At 40.0% G+C, this 20,023-nt stretch overlaps 1 protein-coding gene and 1 long non-coding RNA gene across 3 annotated transcripts; one reads left to right on the forward strand and one right to left on the reverse strand.

Annotated features, from left to right (window-relative positions):
- The first annotated feature begins 120 nt into the window (after nucleotides 1-120).
- LOC148406191 (immunoglobulin superfamily DCC subclass member 3) lies at nucleotides 121-18,212 on the forward strand. Of its 2 annotated transcripts, none has more exons than XM_088404995.1 (14): nucleotides 121-169; nucleotides 6,789-7,094; nucleotides 7,874-8,018; nucleotides 8,291-8,421; nucleotides 8,507-8,644; nucleotides 8,731-8,889; nucleotides 13,533-13,698; nucleotides 14,327-14,577; nucleotides 14,663-14,827; nucleotides 15,432-15,620; nucleotides 16,554-16,667; nucleotides 16,830-16,956; nucleotides 17,031-17,145; nucleotides 18,125-18,212. In XM_088404995.1, the coding sequence occupies exons 1-14, from the start codon at nucleotides 121-123 to the stop codon at nucleotides 18,197-18,199; spliced, it is 2,130 nt and encodes a 709-aa protein (XP_088261121.1). In that variant the 3' UTR covers nucleotides 18,200-18,212. The 2 variants fall into 2 exon arrangements, with proteins under 2 accessions (XP_088261121.1, XP_088261122.1); XM_088404996.1 differs by having other exon boundaries at nucleotides 17,031-17,116; nucleotides 18,108-18,199.
- Nucleotides 14,999-18,211, reverse strand: LOC148406192 (uncharacterized). The gene is made up of 3 exons (XR_015863992.1): nucleotides 18,108-18,211; nucleotides 16,824-17,140; nucleotides 14,999-15,585 (listed from the first exon to the last, which is right to left on the reverse strand). It is a non-coding gene; the product is annotated as an uncharacterized LOC148406192 (long non-coding RNA).
- Nucleotides 18,213-20,023: the final 1,811 nt, after the last annotated feature.

Genomic DNA, 20,023 nt, shown 5'->3' on the forward strand with positions numbered 1-20,023 from the left:
AGATAGTTTAAGTAGACGAGGACACACTTTCGTCTGGATTACTTTTTATTTTTCCATCGTTTTGATTTGGAGGAGTTTTGAGAACCACCCGTAATAAGGACTGGAGTGAGGAAAACCAAAATGAAACCAAGACTACTGCTCACCGGCCTGACGGCTTTGTTATGTTTGAGTAAGTCATTTAAATAGTTAAACTATCTCAAGTAGAACATTTAGAAGGGGAAATGCACCTGCTGTAACTTTGAAGCGTTCTTGTTTCATTGAGAAATAGAAACACAAAACAGTTATCGTTTCTAGACTTGCTAAGAGAAAAATTACCAACCAACTGACACGTGACATTTCAGTACAAATGTCGGGCAGATTTAAGCAATATCTCCTTGATCTTCTGTTATTGCACACACTGATAAATAACACCATAGAGGGCAAAAAGTCATATTTAATAACTTGAAGTTCATGTTACATGCCATAGTATGAAACTGGGATTGAAAATGTGAGTTTAACAAAAAAGTTGATGAATAACATGATGAATAATGTTTATGAATAATATGATGGGGTAAATTTCTACCCCAAGAATGAAATTCACAAAGAACTGGATATGTTGACCTGAATACTCAAGCTGACAATCTTTTTTAGTGTCATTGAAAGTTTGCCTTGAACTTGGAGAATATAGCTGGATCTGGGGTCATGATTTTTAATATTCTACTTGCACATTGTAGTGAGTTATAGAAGTGCTGGTTAAAAAAAAATCTCCAGTTATAGATATTCAGTTTTGATTGACAAGTCTGATCTATTGATCAAATAATGTATTTTTTAGTTGTTTTTGTAGTTTACAGTGATTTATAAAAGACTTGCATCATACAGATGGCTGTGTCCAATACGGGGTGTCTACAATACGTAGCACCCATTGAATTTAAGCAGTTATGAGATGTACCTTCATATTTTTGCACACTTTAGCAGCATTCAGAAAAAAAAAACAAGGAGGTGAGAAAAGGGGATGTAGAAGCCTCGAAGCAAATTATGATTATGATTTTGAATGCATTTTGCAATAAAGTAAACTAAAAAACAAGATTCAAAGTAAAAGTCACAAAATTGGGATAAACTCCACACAATCGAAAGCAACTCGACCCTGCAAAACAAGACTGACAAAATCAAAATCAATAAACTAAACACAAATTGACAAGAAAATGAGGAACTCCTGGACAAGGCACAAGTGGCTAGAAAACATGATAAAACAAAAGAGAGTCAAAACAAAGTCAACAGCATCATAAGAGGTATAAAATATTTGAAACATTGCTCTTTATAATGCAGTACACAGTGTCAATAAAAGTGGGCATTATCATCATGTTGGTAAAACATGTCTTCATGTTGTATAACAAAAGTGGCAAAGTTTCATTCACGCTTGACTTCACATGTCTTTCCAGACTCCAAAATACACAGGTACCAATTTCCCAATCCAAAGAAAATTGACATCATCACCCAAACCTCCCCAAAAATTTGCATCGGGGGTCTGGTGGGGTGTTGCGCAGACGGTGTGGGAGTCTCTGTCTTTAACTCAGACCACAATAGAGGGTTCAAGTCAATAACCTTTGACCTCTACAGGAGGGGGTAGGGTTACGGGTTATCCTGGCCGGTGGTAGAGCCTTTGACGGGGGGGGTTCGCCTCGGACACAATAGGCTGCGCTTTTCTTCTGTGTTCTCTGACCTGACCGTCACACACTCATCTCATCTCCATAAGACTACCTCCAGTCTGCGCTCTGATTGAGACCTTATTAACCATATGAGTGCAGAGGTAATCTGCCTATAGCTGCCCAAGGCCAGGTCTCCACTACACCTCCTCCTCTCCTATCAGGGGTTCTCACACAGGGTCCACGCGAGAGTAGCCTAGCAGAAAACGTGGTTTAATCCACAGCAGGGACACAATGTCACCACATAAAACCCTGAAGACTAACATCTCTATCAGTACCTCAATGCTCTCATTGATAAGTATATCTTAGGATATCATTTGGAGCACTAACAAGTTTCAGCTTCAAATCATTTTTAACAATTAAAAAACTTTTCAGACGTTGAACTCATTTAAATTGTTCTGAATGGGACCGTGGAAAAAAATCCGTGACAGACCCCCCACAGCAGGGACAAAAGCTTTAAGTATGTTTGCATAACGCAGTGAGTGGTAAGCGCCTCGCGGCAACAAGAGTTTAACTCCCTTCGACTGAATAAAAAAGAAGCCCTGAGGTGACCGATTTCATGCCCATTCATCCATCCGCTGATTTAACTGCTCCCTTAACAGAGTTATCAAAAAAGATGTCATAGTGACATCATCATTTTGAAAAATATTGTCAGGTCGGTTCCTTGCCTGTAGAATCGAACATATTAGGTCAGAAAAAGGAAACTTTGATCCCAATTTCGATTCAAAAGTTGACCATTTAACATCTGAAGATGGAAAGACTTTGCTGGAGTTATTGTCAAGCGTCACCTCAATTTTTTTTTTTTTTTTTTGGAACGGTGGACATATGTGTGAAGTTCACGGGCAGCAGTCGGTCAAACAATAGCAGGAGAGCTCTGGACGGTCACATACAACCTCCCCCATTTTATACATCCATCCTCCTTGTTTCTGACTCTCTCATGACCCCTGAGGGGCTCGGGGTTACAGACATAGGGTGCTAGTGTGGGGGTTGCTGGACGACCCCCCGTCCCTTAATAAAATCTCATTATTAGTCCTTCCCCGATATTGAAAATGGCCCAATCTTAATACTGAGCGCCCACTCAATACGCAGCGTTCTTGATTTGAAGCTTCGCTCTGTAAAGAAAACAAAAGCAGCGATCAATGCTAATGTGCAAAAGCACAAATCTTTACTGTCAGCTCGGTTGCTTCTTCACTACGATCAATACGAGCTAATATAACAGTCCAGTAAATCCTCCATTAATGTAAAATATCCAACGCCAATGCACATTTTGTTGGCGGGCAAATGACTCATTAAGCTGCAATTTGAATGTGTTGAGTGGTGAACGTGCATTAAGTACATCTTCCAGTTAAACACACTCCAATTTGGTATTTTCAGTATACTTTTTGTAAACGAAATAACAGCAAAAATTCTTCTGAAAGAACAAATCAGACTGGTTGCATGTCGAGTACAGCTATATTTGTATTTACCTTCATCAATTATTCAAAAATAATCTTTCACTGTTCATTTCTGCTATTACTGTTGAACTTTGTTAGAAGGGAGGTCAGTTGAGACAGAATACTTTATCACAGAATACTTAATGGCCGCTCTTGTGTTGAAATAATGTACCACTTTAAAAAATAAATGAACAAAACTAACATTATAACTTGTGAAAATTCAACTAAAGAAGCTATTTCTGAAACAACAATGTTTATAAGTTAATAAAACTAATTAAAGCTAACTGAATTCAAAAAAAAAAAATCAATATTATTGTAACCCTGGTGGTGACTTAATATTTATGCTAAACTAGTGACATTCGGGGTATGATTTAAATGACCACAATTCAAGTCACATTGTGCACACTGGACAAGTGCTCAATATTTAAAAAAAATAATCAAATTAATATTACAGCTTATGAGAATTAAACTAAAAGAAGAAATTAAAAAAAATGATCATGTTAAAATAAACTAATTCAAGCTAACTGAATTTAAAAAGCAAATTGAAATCAAAACAAAAATGTCAAAAATTATTAATACTTTAACCCTGGTGCTAACTCAAAATGTATACACAAACTATTGACATTCAAGGTGCAAATTAAATGCAGTTCAAGTCACATTGCAAGTTAGCGTCATCCCCTTGACTCTGAAGTAGAGAAAAATGAAGGTTTTTTTATTTTATTTTATTTTTAAAGCCCTTGCAGATCCCAACCTTGTTTACATAAACGTCACTCCTAAACTCTGCAGCAAACATCATTGTCGGCTCCATCAACCTCCCAGGTTGCAACGCCATGTGTTCGATAAGCCACAAAATGCAATGCATGTCACCCCTTGGGAGCCCTGAATTTCATTACCGACACAGAAGGATGAGAAGATCAGCTGGGTGGGTGGGGGTGTTGTGGACCATAGTAGCTCATTTGAGGACAGCTGACCGGTGGACCCACAATCCTGCTTCATCTGCTCCGTGAGAGATTTCTCATTAGAAGCAAAGGGGCAGATGTTTGCGTGGTGATGGGACGCATTTGTCAAAGCAATGGCACAGATCTCAAGAAGCTGGGCCAGGTGGATATTGGAAATTCAGAGAAGTTTTGTAATCTGTGTTTAATTAAAAGAACAGAGAATATCACATAGAAGGAAAGTTCATTTTTTGTCCAATAACGCAGCTATTTTCAGGCTATCGTTTAGAATAAGTACTTGGTATTGAATGTCATGACTATATGTATAAATATGTCTTTGGGATTGAGTTACCGGTAATTTATAACTAAATGATACTTTATGGAGAGATATTACCATCAGAAGCACATTTTGTCACTTGCAGGTGACGGAAAATGGTGAGCTCAAAGCGTTGGTAACAACCAATCTGGGCTCAGCTTGCAAATGTCACATGACCAAAGCAAAACAGGTGAGCCCTGAGGCTTGAGCATGTGTTGCATTTTCATTCAACGGCAAATGGAAAAATGCATTTCTAAAGGTATTATTAGTGCATTAAAAGTAATTAAAAAAACAAACTTTAAAGTAAAATTTGACTTTTTTACTGTGGAAAAAGACGAAATAAGTCAAATATGCCTTCATAGTATCAGTCGCTAAAGCCGTCTCAGATATCAAACATCAGCTACATTTTACACAGGTCAGTTGAGAAAGAAATATCTGTTCAAGGGGTGATTTTTAAATGAGTAACATCAAATTATGTATAACTTAGCGGCTTAACTTTTGCTTTGATAGCGATAGCCGTTGTTAGCATAGTAGCGCTAGGCCTTTTGGGCTCTCAACATTTCTGTTTTTCATACCAGGAAAAGTCTGACCAGTAGAGTATGTACACCGGATTTTCATGTGAAGAACCAGAGTAACCAAAATACTTTGTATGGTGATCAGGCACCAGAGACTGCTAAACAACTTTTAGGGGTTTTCTATATTAGGGATTTTCTATGTTTTTTGGTGCTCGCATGATTGGATACAATTACAGGTAGTTCAGTATGTCTTGCGTCTGACGTTTTGGAACAAAGTTCCAAAAAGTTGAGCCTACGTGAACATTCACTTTAACTCCCAGACAAGTGTAACCCGTCCAGAGTCAAGTTCAGCTGCAAGCGGCTTTGTCTAGGATTTGGGAACTGACGGCGTCTGGACCGCAATGCAAATTTAAAGCAGGGGTGCGTTCGGCCGCTCGGATTCAAGGTTTCGTCGTGACATTGATCGGCCATTGTTGCGGGTTCAAGTGCAGATTGCGATTGTTCGGGCGCGGCAGCTGGGAAGGCGACGGCGGTCTGCCGTGTTTTGCATACGAGGTCATTAGCACGAGAAAACGGAGGAGACTGGCTGTCGTTGCCAAGGTCACGTCGGAGAGGGCGCAAGGGTGCGATGGAGGAGATCTGGTGGCATGGGAAAGTCACCTCTGAGATGGATCTGAAAGGATGGAGAGAGATGGGAGGGGTGGAGGGGATGCATAAGAAGGGGCAGATGGTGCCCTTTGGGTGCGTGCTAGTTGACAAAGTTTTACAGAGGTTACTGGGGGTTGGGTGCAAATAAGCATCGTCGCAACACTATTGTCGGACTAGGCCCCTTGTTGTATAGGCATTCTCCTAAACTTGACCCCCGCAACCCTTGCCAGTGTTCTCCGCATCGGTTTTAGGCATTGTTGTTGTTCTCTCTGCATGGATGACTCAGTGGCATTCCGCCTCCATTGTGGCCCGCCCTCGTAAAAGTGATAAATGCGGCAAATCGTCCATCAAAGCTATTTGGGGGGACCCCTTTATGCTGTCTTCTCTACCGTCATTGAAGTCCCGCAGTTTTATATTCCTCGATAAATTCAATGTGAATGCAAAAGTTTGAAGGCCTCCCCGAAAGAGAGCGCCTCTAGATTGCATTTAAAAAGTCATTAAATCACATTCGTTAATCAAAGATGAAAAATGTGGGATGGCTTTGATGATGTCACCTGGTTTGATGTTCAGTATCAGTCAAAAGTTTTTCAGATGAAAAACAAGAATCCTGAATTGCAGAAGTGAGTGTTTACCAAAAGGAATTCAGATTTTTCCAAGTAGATACCTTTTGCACAGTTTTATTTTCACAACTTTAAGATTTTGTTTATAACCTGGAATAACTTTCAGTAAGCAGTTGTGCTCCATGAAGAATTAGTATCTTGAATTTCTTGACTTCTTAATATGTTTGAGACTTGAATTTGAAGATATTGCAAATTTTTGATGGGCACTTTACGACTACAATGGGCCATGTAAGACTTTTTTCTTTTCTTTTTTTGTGGAGTGATTTCATAGGACCACTATGGACACATCAGTTTATTTACATATTTAGTCAACGAAAAAATAATCTTGTTTTATTAGCACAAGGGATACTATTAAGTATCAGGATCGGGATGATCGTGAAGTAGAAATAATAAATTAGACAAATTGAACATTTTCAATAACTTCATGTAATTTTAAGGGGAAAAAAAGTGATATCAAACATAACTTGTTGTCACAGTCACTTATATGACATTTGCTGCTTTATATTGCTCTGATCCACAGGTGTTAAACTCAAGATCAATGTACAAAAAAAAAAAAAAAGCCATCATAGGGAAACATTAGTACAGCTATATAAAGTCCGGGAAAGTATGTCTCTAATGATTTGTCCTTCTCATTCCCAGGTGCCTGCTTGGCCTCAGAGCTGTCTTTTCTGCAGGAGCCCAGAGATGTGATCGCAGTGAGGGATCGTCCGCTCATGTTGGACTGCAGCGTGCAGGGCGAGCAGCCCATCCAGATCACCTGGCGTAAAAATGGAGTCCCTTTGTCCATCAATCCCAGGGTTCAGGTGCTGGCAAACGGCACCCTTTTGATTCAGAACTTCCAGAAACGCAAAGAGGGCAGTGACGCAGATATGGGAGAGTACCACTGCGCTGCTCAGAACCGCTATGGCATGCTGGTCAGCCGTAAGGCCAAAGTTCTGTTGGCATGTAAGTTTATAATGGTGGATCACAAATCATCGGTACAATATTGAAGTATTTTGACGAAAATAACAGGAAGAAGACAAAATTGCTCCATCGAAACATGCAAACGTTCGGCGGTGCAGCGTTGTATTGACGTTAGAATGTGGATCCAAAATTAGCGTGATTTCAGAGTGCTAACAGTGTGACGCTAGCAACAGTTTTGAAAAAAAAAAAAAGAGAATTTAGCCCACATTTTTGGGCTAAATAAACTTAAAATGTTATGTCAAAAAAGCATTGACCTAATTTTGGGGATTAAATAAATAAACCAAGACATTTGGACAAATAAATAACCCAAAAATTTGATTCAGTCACTTTTAAACCTTGCACTTCTGAAAAACTCCCTCTTGGTAAAAAAAACAACTCAAAATATTTATTTTGCCTCACATTAATTATGGGCTACCTGTAAAACTAAATACCGTTTCTTTATTGAACACAACGTTGTCCTCCCTGCCCCCCTGACCGCCACTTGGGTCAGACCAGTAAAAACAAGGGTTTATGGGTAATCTAGGAGAGTTATAGCTATCTTGTCTCTCCTCAATGCAATCAGTCTCCATGGTGATCCTCTCTAATTTGCTGCCACCCGAGTATACGCTTGAATCGATTAGTGCCATTAAGTCATAGGAAATCCTTTACGAGAGTCTCGAAAGTGCAAATACAATTTTGGGGACACAAAGACGATTCGAAGACCGCTCCGAATAGTGTGAATATTTTGCCCATGTATGTTGACGTACTTCTTTGCTTCTCAGCTCTTCCTAAGTTCCACACCCACCCAATGTCCATGGCAGTAGATGAGGGAGGAGTCGCACGCTTCCAGTGTCAGATCAATGGAATACCTGAGGCCAACATTACATGGGAGAAAGACAGAATGCCTCTGAGTACTAATGACAACAGGTAAACTATTATGGAGATTAAACAAATTGAGAAATGCATTCATGAACGTCTGTAATAACTTCTGTTTTTAATCTAAGCTAAAAATCTCAACAACAACAAAAATAGCCCTCAAATGAAACAAAAATTCTTTTATGTTGTAAAACGGAAAAAAATACCTACAGTAACGCTCACAGACGAGAGATCAAATAAATAAATAAATACAATAACAGAATAGAAGCGATAGAAATGATTATTTTTAAAGCAGTAGCCCCCATTTGTCTTTCCCCATCCAGGTACACTCTTCTGCCAATGGGCATCCTTCAGGTGACTGGTGTGAGGCAGTCTGACGTTGGGGTGTTCCGCTGCGTTGCTACCAACATTGCAAACACTCGATACAGCCATGAGGCCATTCTTAACGTCACTGGTAGGCAAAGGAAAAGAGAGAGCGAGAGAATTATTCGTATGACTCTTGAATGGCTTTTTCTGACCTTAATATCGCTCATTTTAAGGTGGAACCTCAAGAACCTACAAGGAGCCAGTCATCCTATCAGGACCCCAAAATCTAACCATCACCGTCCATCAGACCGCCATTTTAGAGTGCATTGCCACAGGAAACCCGAAGCCCATTGTTTCCTGGAGCAGACTCGGTAACGCTACGGCGCTGAAATACAGAAGGTGTTTGTAAACTTGGCGGTTGAATTTTCCAGACCACGTTTCGATGTTTCTCCATCAGATGGTCGCTCTATAGGAGTGGAAGGTATCCAGGTTCTAGGAACGGGGAACCTGATGATCTCAGATGTTTCTCTGCAGCACTCCGGCGTGTATGTGTGCGCCGCCAACCGGCCGGGCACAAGAATGAGGCGTACCGCCCTCGGCAGGCTTGTGGTACAAGGTCAGTGCTAATGCTAACGGTGGTATCGTCCAAACATCTTTTTCTTCAATCGATTTGGCTTTTTTTTATTCTTGTTATGAATGCAATATCATTGAAAAGAGAAATTTATTTGACCTGTTTGTGTGTTTGGAACAGTTTAGGCTAGCGTACAGAGTCCAGAAACATTTCAATTCACGTCGCCATAAAAACATATTTACCTGTATTGAAGAAACCTGTTTATTATCTTTTTAAATTGCATTGCGTGCCATGTCAAGATACGCTGTGGGACACAAAAATATCGATTTCGGGCCACAAATGCCCCCCGGGCCGTAGTTTGGGCACCTCTGATCGAGAGGCTTCACCCATTCTGGTGAAGTTTGTTACTCCATGCATTCGAGTAAGATGTACATACAACACAAATACTGTATAAAATCAGGTCTAACAAAAAAAGATGTGTCAAAAGATGGAAAATTGAGTTATCAATAAATTCTAATGTGGGCCGCACTGTGGCAGACTGGTTAGCGCACGGGTGTCGAACTCCAGTACTCGAGGGCCGGTATCCAGCATGTTTTTGAACCCTGTCTTTCTCAAACACACATGATTGAAATGATTAGGATTCTTTTCAAACTCCTGCAGCGCTTTTTAATAAGCTAATCATTTGACTCAGGCGTGTTGAGAAGAGAAAACCGCAAAACATGCAGGATACCGGCCCTCGAGGACTGGAGTTTGACACATATGAATTAGCACATCTGCCTCACAGTGCAAACGTGGGTTTCTCACTAAATTCAACAATATATTATTATTTTACTGTAACTAATAGTATATTTAACCATATACTGTCAATTAAGGAGTGTCGCCCTCATATTTGTGAGGAACTTGCTTTAAATACATTAAAATGAAAGTAGAAAGTAGTTCCAGAAAGGAATCTCAATAATCTTTGCTTATTGACTGGAGCATCTGTGGCCCGCGTTTTCACGCGTGCGCGTACTTGGCCACGTTCATTTGCAGCGGCAGTGAGTGAAAGGAAAGGAGAAGGTCAATAACAAAGCCCCACCCATTTTTCTCACCTTTGCCCCTGACTCCTCAGTGGGGGTGGATGATTCTGGCACCTCCACCCGCCAACACACACACACGCGTGTACATGCACAAGCACGTACACACGCATACACGCATGTATCTCGATTTCAAATTTGCAACTGATGATGTGTACTCGTTCATCACCCGCAGATATCCAGGATACAAACTCTGAAACTGGTCAGTTGCTCGGATCTAATTGCGTTTTTTATTTATAGCAGTGGTTCTCAAAGTGGGGTCTGCGGACCCCCAGGGGTCCGTGGCCTGACTGCAGGGGGTCCTTGAAAAAATATATGTGTGTTAATTTCATTTTATTTTCTATTAAATTGTGAAAGTATTCATGCCTCAAAAATCTCTTGCTAACAAGGTGACGAAGCAAGCAAAACTAAAGCGGGATTTTATTTTATAATGCCGTTTTTGACTAAACAATTGGGGGAAATTGACCCTTCCTTGATATGGTGACCAATGCTCTTATTAATCAATTCTCCCCCTTGTCGGTTGATTGGCAGGGTGTAGAAAAGGGAGAATTGAGTTCATCTCTAATATATTCATTAAGGTATTGATCTAATTTCTCCCTTGGTTGATAGCCAATAAGGAGGACTGGACACTCGTTAAAATGGTTGCCACAATGTAGCTTTGTGAGTGTGTAAATTGAGTTTAGAACTAAAGTTGTTTAAACAGACTTATTAATCCATCCGATAAATAGATGGTGATATCCAATCAATAACCAATGCAAAGCATTTTTCAGGGAAAAAAAAAGGCCTTAAAACATGCCAGCAGCATTTGATTGATTAAACTTTAGAACCTTTCAAGCTTCATTTGTATTTGTCCACAAAAATATACATCAACATAAAGTGTCCTCTTTTGGATCATAGAAGAGATGTGTTATCAAAAAGAAATAACTTCATTATTACTGTATTTGTCCACAAAAAATAATCTACGTGAAGTGTCAGACCTGTTCTCAAAAAGAAATCATTATAAAAAAATATTTGCCCAAAAATATTCAACTTAAAGTGTCCTCTTTTAGGATCATTGTAGAGATCTGCACACAAAAATAAATCATTAACTTGACAGGTAACGAGTCAACTGAATCCCAACTTAGAATATGTTTAATGAAAACATCGACCTCTTTTCAATGGATAGTTCAAAATGGCAAATATATATCTTAATTTAGATATACGTATAGAAAATGTTATAAAAGTTCAAGTGCCCCATAACAGATGTTGACTGCGATGTGTCTTCACATTTAGTAAGAGGCCCACAACCGAAATCAAGTTGAGCGGGATTTTAGCGATCCGGTTTGAACTTTCACACAGACTTGACGTGGGCCCATCTGTGTGCATGCGTGTCCACGGCCATGGTCAGGAAGATGGAACAATGAGGAAAAGAAAGCTGGACGAGATTGTCAATACGTTACGCATGGATCAGGAGAAAAAGGGGAAGGGGTGTGACTCTGATCTATGACCTCTCACCTCTAACCCCGACAGGAGGTTCTGGGGGCGTAGAAGTGTGAAAACGGTTGAGCCCGGGGAGGAGGTGCCGGCACGGACATTGAAATGAAAATGGGAAGGGGGTGTGGTCTCTTAGTTAATTATGGAGGGTTGGAAGATGGATAGCATCCCACAAGGGGGGGGTGGGTGAGGTTGACCGGGGTGTCACCGTGTTACGGTGAAACACAAAAGACAGCCAGCCAATTTATAAAAAAAAAAAAATCCCCAGACTCCCTCTGTCTCAGTCTTCATAACCCCCTCTACTCCGGTTTTGTCCGCAAAGTCCTCCCAAAAAAAAAAAAAGATATGCAGATCTTTTATCATGCAGATGCCAAAAAGGCCTTCACTTCTCATAAATTATATTAACATCAGCAACTTTCCCACAAGAAAGTGAGCTGCAAACACCTATGTACAAAAGTCCCTCATAGCTGGATGCTAAAATATGCACACATAGATGAATAGATTGCGAGAAAAATGACCTCATTTGAAATAATAATAACTACACGTCAAGCAAAATTAAAGAGACTTCAAGCAAATAAAATACTCTGTTTAATCAAATTCCATAACATTATCACATGGTTTTAGTTTTTTTGTATTTTTAAAGATTCACTCATTTTCTGTATGTGCCATGGCTATTAATAGTTAATGAAAGTAACGAATATTAAAATGATGTATTTGCCATTTAAAACTAACCATCCCACACTCAATAGTAATTAAAACTAACTAATTTAGAAAACAAGACAAAAAAACTTACTTTTTTTTGTCCAAAATGCAAATCTTCCATTTTGTAGTTGTATGTTACATGCTTTTGTATTCAAGCATAACAAAAACAAGAATAACTCGCCAAAATAATTCAATTTAATGATACAAATGGCCGCATCAAATTGCTGTCCACTCTGCATTATGACTTTTCTCTGAAAATTACGCAAGTAAGATTTTATTCCTTTTTTTTTTTGTTCAAATAACTGACTCCTAATATTATTTGTATCATCGTAAAAATAGAACAATATAAAAGATACTCTGCATGACGATGTTAAAAGCTTTTCCAGATGTACGGATGCAAACAAAGGAAAAGGGGACAAGATTTATGAGCCGTTGTAAAACTCAAGGTCAACAGAATCACTGATCAATACCCGGTATGGATCGACCGATGCGCAGTCAGCTGAGGACGCCTGACAATTTCCAACATGACGTTGGGACAGCTGAACGGACAAAGAGGTGGACGGGTCTCCCCTCTCGACGCATGAAGGCCACACAAACACACACACACACATGGGCAGTGGGGAGGGGGTGGAAAAACAAAATGTTGTATTTTAATTTTCATTTTAAAAGCGTGGTTATTCCTTTCATTCAATAGCTACACGAATACTTTGTACATAAAAAGTATTGCACAAATAACACATTAAAGGGTCTGAGAAATGAGAACAGTCCAAGGGATTAGAAGAATATCAAAATTGCTGTCTGCTCAGATGAATGTTCTTATTGAAATGGACATCTTGTTGACACATCTCCGCCGGCTTATAGGAAGAAACTTGGGGTTAGGAAGGTCACAGTGCATGGGAGAGCAGCGGATCAATGAGATGCTGAGCTGCGACTGAAGTGGGGAGGGGCTTGAAATAGCTTCATTAATATGCACGTCCATTGTGATGACAAATTTGCACTGTGTTGGAAGGGGTGGCATCTGTTCAGCGCTTTTATTTGTGTCTATGGATTTTTTTTTTCCAACTTTCGCAAAAATATTCGTCAAAATAGTGAGATGCTTACGTTTGAAAAATACACAAACTACGCACATCGTTCGGATTCAACCGATGGCAATTTAAAATCGGGAAATAGCGAAATAGACGATTTCACTTCAATACTTGGAAATTAAAGAGTCATAGTTCCACAAAAACAGCTTTCACAAAAGGAAAAGCAAATAACGCTTGATCACAAAACTTCCTTTGTAAAAGACGTACGACATATAACTTCCTACATTCTCTATTAATAATTAAATCAAGAATATATCATATATTTCTGAAAAAAAACATCATTTAGCCTTCATGTTCTTGCAATGTGGAATTGTTCTAATTTTAAACCCATTTGTCCCTGATCGACCCACAGCGCCTCCAGAGTTCCTTCAGTGGCCGCAATCTGTTTCCAAACCGGCAGGGGGCAGTGCTGTCTTCACTTGCGTGGCACAGGGTGTTCCTGAGCCTCACCTTATCTGGCTAAAGAACGGCAAAGTGTTAATGCCTGGACACAACGTCAAATTGACCAATAACAACAGGTACTGTTCCCATAACGCTACGGGGTAAACTCGTCAACAAAAATGAGCATACAGTACAAGTCCATCCATCCATTTTCTATAGCCGATTATCGTCACTGTTTTTGCAAGTACTTGCACGCTTGCATGTCTTTGAAAGTTCATTTGAATGTCTTTGAAAATGCGTCCAGAACTATTGTACTTGAAAATAGTTTTGAATGCGTTTGTCAGTCAGAAATGTTGGCAGCTAGGCGCTTTCATAACTAGCAGACTTTGCAGTATCCTTCCCTCATTATTCATTCACGTTTTAAAGAATCACGTGAATTGATTTGCATCCAACCCACTTTGACAGCTGCCGCAGTTGTCTCAGGAAAGCACACGCTGCAAGATATATTTTCGAAGCTTTTGTGGTACGATGGTATTGATTTGGCATAGGTCCTACTTACATTGCACCTTTTTCTGGTCCTTAGCAAAAGGTACTCATCAAGTACAATGAATTCATTTGCACCATGAAAGAGGAAAGGAAGTTCTATATTTGAGAGTGCGGGAGGCCACTTCCAGTATCACTTTCCAACCGCATGTTATTCTATCCACGTTTTCAGTTCTGGTGTAACCATCTGAAAACTGATCTTGCTGTGTGTCATCTCTGCAGTACTCTGGCTCTGACTCGTATCAGCTTAGAGGATGAGGCCATCTACCAGTGCATCGCTGAGAACAGCGCCGGCACCAACCAGGCCAGCGCCCGACTCGCCGTGGCCCAAGCGAAAGACCTGCCCGCCGCTCCCGAAGGCCTCACAGCCAGCGTGCTGTCCACCAGCGCTCTGCAGATCGCATGGAGCCAACCGCCTCCTGAAGTCACCGAGGGCATCATCGGCTACGTGCTGCATATACGCAAAATAGGAGGTATGTCATGGTAAAACGCCCACATACTTTGGCGATCTTTTCCCGTATTTCAAAGAAAAATGCTGCTGGGTGGGTGCGGTTTCAGAGCCGGATGCTTTGGAGCTGCAAGAAGCCATCAGCAAAGGGGCCTTTCAGCATGACGTCAACAACCTGGAGCCAGCCACCACCTATTCTCTTTATCTCAAGGCCTATTCACCACTTGGAGCTAGTCAGCAGTCTCGCACTGTGGTAGCAACGACGCTAGGTGGCGGTAAGGACACACAAAAGTGGGAACGCGTCACACGTCATTGAAGTTTTTTTTTTTAATCATATGCTGAATGAAAATATAGGTGGCACATTTCGAATGCAATTATTTGGCCCCCCAAACATATGCCCCAATATTTCTCTTTTTAGTGATAGAAAGATATACGCAGATAACAGCTGCAACACTTATTAATCTTGATTTTATTTAAGATTAAAAGAATATGACATTATAAACATCCCTGTCAAATCTGCAAGCCAAATTCAACTCCTTTCACCAGCAGTTCTTATAACATTTATTAGCCCCAAAATAGTGAAAATGGTAAATGCATGTATTTATTTTTATTTGTGACTTAATTATCTTTCTGTTTAACCCTCTAAATGCCAAAGTAGCAAAATCCCATCAAACAACGTGTGCAGTTTGCCTTTTTTTTCAAACCATTTTCCATCTTTTGAAATAAAATTAAATAATCTCTGCCCTAAACGGGTCAACAAACATGTTTTTCTGCCGCCTGTGAAACATTAGCGAAAATAAACCATCCATTGCAATCAAACCACAGCATAAAATACAATTCGCTCCCATTAAATGCGTCCATTTGTGTCCTTTGTCTCAGTACCGACGGCGCCAACGTTCTTCACCAAAGTGGTGAATTCCAGCGCTGTCCAGGTACTGTGGGAGCTCCCCAGCAAGGCGGGAAAAGCCGAGGGCTTCAGACTGTCCTACCGCAGGGTCCCCAATGCTGATTTCCAAGGACCCATCCAGCTGCCCTGTCACATCAATGCCCACGTCGTCTCAAATCTCGGTATGTTTGAGTCAAATCTCATATACTTTCATACAAAACCCGATTGTACAATTATACATTGAATTTGGCCCGTTATTATATCGTATTTAAATACATACCGTGCGTTGATATGCATCGTTTTAAAGGATTCTTTCTTCTTTCTTCATATGTCATTCCGTTATGTTTGTGCACTGCCCTGAGTCACTGTTACCATAACAACAAGACACCAAGAGAAACAGCGTGTCTGCTGCACTGTGTAGGAACAATTATTCGATTTTCGTCTCACTGGCATGAATATACGGAACGGGGTTCAGTGCGGATCAAAAAAGCTTTTATAAAGCTCACTTTTGATAGATGCTGTCAGACATTCTTTTTTTTTGTTATTTTACTATCATTTTTGTTATGTATTAAAAACAGCTCTCACTGTGACTTAATAAACAGAATAAAATAAACAAATTATATTATTAACTCTTTCAATTCCAAAGACATATTTGTACGTCCTTTCAGAGTCCAGAAATCATTTCTAGGTGCTAGATAGAATTATTTATATATTTTTTATGGCTGTCAAAGTTAACTTTACAGTTTCATTTAAATTTTAAAGATCTATATAAAAAGCATAACTCAGTTTCGATGAGAAGAGGGAAATAATCACAATACTCTTTGAAAAATGTGGAAAATTGTGTGATTAATTCGTGAACATTTTTCAATAGCACTACTTTTTTTTCCAAAAGTTTTCAAGCGTTACGATAAGGTTAGGTTCTGCCCAGTGAATTTGTTCATAAGTAATATTTTAATCGAATTGTCCCTACTTTAGCCAAACACTTGAGGGGGAAAAAAAAAAAAAGGAAAACAATAAGTAACTGTGGTAAATGAAGGGTACAAATATTACACAATAACAACTGAGGGGGAAAAAGTGATCAAACAAATTCAAGCGACTTCCTGTCTCCTTTTTAGAACCGGGTGGCGTGTATGAAGTCAAACTGGTGGCCTATAACGGAAATGGGGAAAGCGACTGCTCCAAGAGACTGGTATCATTGGCAGACGAAGGCACAAGTGCCCAAAACACTGGTGAGTCGATACCCATACTTTTGGCCTTCATTTTTTCGGAAAAAATGTGTGTGTTCGGGCGTTTGATGACGCTACCCCTTTTCGTTTGAGGAACTGAAATGTAATAAATATCGATCAGTGCGGTAAGATAACGGTGGAAATTGGATCAAATCTTACCTGCAGGCGAGAATACACCGTGTCAGTGCAGGGACGGAGAAGCATCTCTGGGCAGCATTGTTATCGGTATTCACATTGGTACCGCCTGCATTATTTTCTGCGTCATCTTCCTCATGTTTGGATATCGTCGCAGGTAATTTCCATCTGTGAGATTGTGATGAATGGTTTCACGATCGCACTGTATTCAAGCTTGGAATGTGTTTGCAGTTTGTTTTGTGGTAAAGGAACTCAGGACAGTTGGTCTGTACCGAATGAGAACACGGGGCTCAATGGCATCCATAAGGAGCCTACAAATCGTCCCAGGATGGAGTCAGCACCTCAGGTAGATGAAAAATGGAATTAATCATTCATATGAAATGTGCTTCACTTTCATATAGCGAACATAGAGAGGAAACATAATGTAAAATTGTAATAATAGATGTAATAATTGCAAGTTAAGGGTGAAAAATGATACAAAAGGCTGTGGGAAAAATATTTTTTAGCTTGAGTTTAAAAGAATATTCCGTAGTCCTCCAAGTTCAACTTTTTTTTTTAACTCATTTTCAACCCCTATATTAGGGGGGGTTAACTCATAACCACATAACTCAAAGCAGACCAATTTTTGAATAACATTATGCAAAATAAGTAATATGTCATTTACAAGGCTTAAAATGATTATGTATACTTTGATTTGATATAGTATGCATCTATTTTAGAGCGTTAGCACAGAACGTCGCAAAAATATAATTTCGTCGCAGTCGTCACTTGGGTAAAGAACATCCCAAGTAAGATGATCAGCAAATCATCTCAAAAGACCTCCGTTTCAAATAAATTGGATGGGTCCGAAGATGACTTTTACTCTGAGAAATACGGTAGTTCTTTTTTTAATACATCAAACGCATAGATATTAAACTTTATTAATTGTCAAATTCTTCACAAGACTCAATGTTTGTGAAAAATGTGTTGATTTTTGCTAGTGTTCAAATTTCGACACTGAAAATGTAATTCTTTAGATAATAATGATAATAATAGTAACAACATAATAACATTATACAAAATACATAAGTATATTCCTAGTATAACATAACAAAATTCCAATTCCCCCCAAAATAAAGGTCGCTGCTTGGTTCCTAATCGACAAATAAGACAGCAGTCTGGCAAGTTGTATTTGTAGTTAGACTGCAGTATGTAGCCATTATTTGAGTAGCAGAAAGCGCACCGGTGGACTCTCTTGAAGAACCTTCATGCTCACTGAACATCTCTCCAAGTGTTTAACGTGCTAATTCCTTGTCTTGTTTCTCTTACCTCCTTTCTGTCAACAGCAAGCGGTTTGTCCGGCGCAGTGCCAAGTCGTCATTGAGCAGCACTCAGGTCTCCCTGGCACTGGCACAGGCTAGCACTGGTCAAACACCCCCCCCCCCCCCCCCCCCCCCCCTCAGATTCCCCCTCACTTCTCTCCAGCTATTTGCAACTAACCTAAAAAAAACACACACAAAATCTGCTGCTAATACCTGATCTTACAAAAAATGTGAAGTGGTGACAGTAGTTCCCCTCCTGAATTTTTCCCTACCTCAAACTCAGACCAAAGCGTATTGCCTTTTTTTGCCTGTTGAAAAAGCCTTTAAAGAGCATCGTCACACCGATTTCGGTCCCTTCGAACGCGTGTGTGTCACGTCAGCTCGCTTGTGGGAGACTGTTCTATAACCAAAATGTTTTTATATTTCTCAGCTCTCGCGGGGGGTGTTAACGTGTACACAAAACCAAGCCAAATATTGACACCCGCCAAACACGCCGAACGAAGTGTCGTGACACAACTCTTGACATTGCCTTCAGTTCATCCGCAATAATAAGGGAAGAAACATAGTGGCCTTTGCGAAAGCCTTACCGAGGTGAGAGTATCATCGTTAGCGACGATGCTCCATCCCAGAAGCCATTTTGAAAGAAAAAAAAAACCTTCAGTTGCACACCTCCAAAGAAAACTACCTCAGGATGCCTGAGCCATAGTTGAGATCGACATTAACTGGTTAATGTTGCCTGTGCCAACCTACCTCACCGCCCCTGTCCTGTTAAAAAAAAAAAAATCCCCTTCAGTTGAATTCTTGTTTGACTAGTGCCAATGCCAGCGTGCCGCGCCAGACCAGTCCAGAGAGCGCTCAATGGGTCGACTACCATGGAGAGAAACGACCGCGGCAGAGCCCGAAATGCGGAATTTCTCACCTTCTTTTTGTATCCACGATTGGATTTGCATACGGACTCCGCCTCCACGAACCGTCCTTTTCGAAGATTCCAAACTGCGGGATTTTTGTCAGAGGAATAGACGCCAAATGATTGTCACGGGCCTCGCTGCTGAGTTAGCTTTCCAGATGCCAAATTTTGGTCACTCCAGGGCCCTCCATGGTACCCGGCTGGCGGCTGAAGATGTTTGAAAGTGAGACCTGAACCGTGTCAGCCTCTCCAAAAGCTTCTATGAAAACCAAGCTAAATGAAACCCAAAGACGTTAACATTTTCATGGTTTTCTTTGATTATTTTTTGTAATTGTTCTATTGTTTCGATTGTTCCTGTTTAAAAGGGGTCACCTGCCTTGCTTTAACTGAAACCAAGCCAAAAAAAGAAAGCTATCGGTTATAATTTCACACCGTTTTTCCACATTCTTTATTTCCGAAGTATTTTCTTGTCCACCCCTACGACATGGACTTGTTCATACACACCTAACCAAATGCATACGTCAGATATTATAGAAAAACGTCCGCATTATAAGGAATTCATAGTCAGAGAATTTCTCGCCAAATTTTTTGATACCTCAGAGAATTTCTCGCCAAATATTTCGATACCTCAGAGAAATACGTAACCAAATACCTCTACGTTCATAGTCTTCGAGTCTTTACACTTCTTCATTACCAAAGCACAGAAACATGCTTGTGTGCATGACGTGTGAACAAAAGCAGGAGACACTTCGAGCACTTTGAGTAGCACACCGTATACACACACATATATATATATATATATATATATATATATATATATATATATATGAACCCTTGTCACAATATCCGATTACATTTCTAGGTGTTTGCCACCATATATGGTTACCATGGCAACGAGACACCGTTCTCCTTGCTACCGGTCAATGTTTTTGTTTTACGCTAATATTTCTGAAGGCGTTTTGTACTAAAATTGAGTGCAAAACATGATTTCTGTTTCTTTAAGTGGGCTGTCTCAA

This window comes from Hippichthys cyanospilos, chromosome 21 (assembly GCF_059441005.1).
Source record: "Hippichthys cyanospilos isolate Australia breed blue-spotted pipefish chromosome 21, RoL_Hcya_1.0, whole genome shotgun sequence".
Lineage (NCBI taxonomy): Eukaryota > Metazoa > Chordata > Actinopteri > Syngnathiformes > Syngnathidae > Hippichthys > Hippichthys cyanospilos.

Bases quoted from the DNA above. Each gene is read 5' to 3' on its own strand.
- LOC148406191 (XM_088404995.1), top strand. From the start codon at position 121: ATGAAACCAAGACTACTGCTCACCGGCCTGACGGCTTTGTTATGTTTG. The intron at 7,095-7,873 runs GTAAGTTTATAA...TTTGCTTCTCAG, and splicing joins GGCCAAAGTTCTGTTGGCAT to CTCTTCCTAAGTTCCACACC. The intron at 14,578-14,662 runs GTATGTCATGGT...GTGCGGTTTCAG, and splicing joins GCATATACGCAAAATAGGAG to AGCCGGATGCTTTGGAGCTG.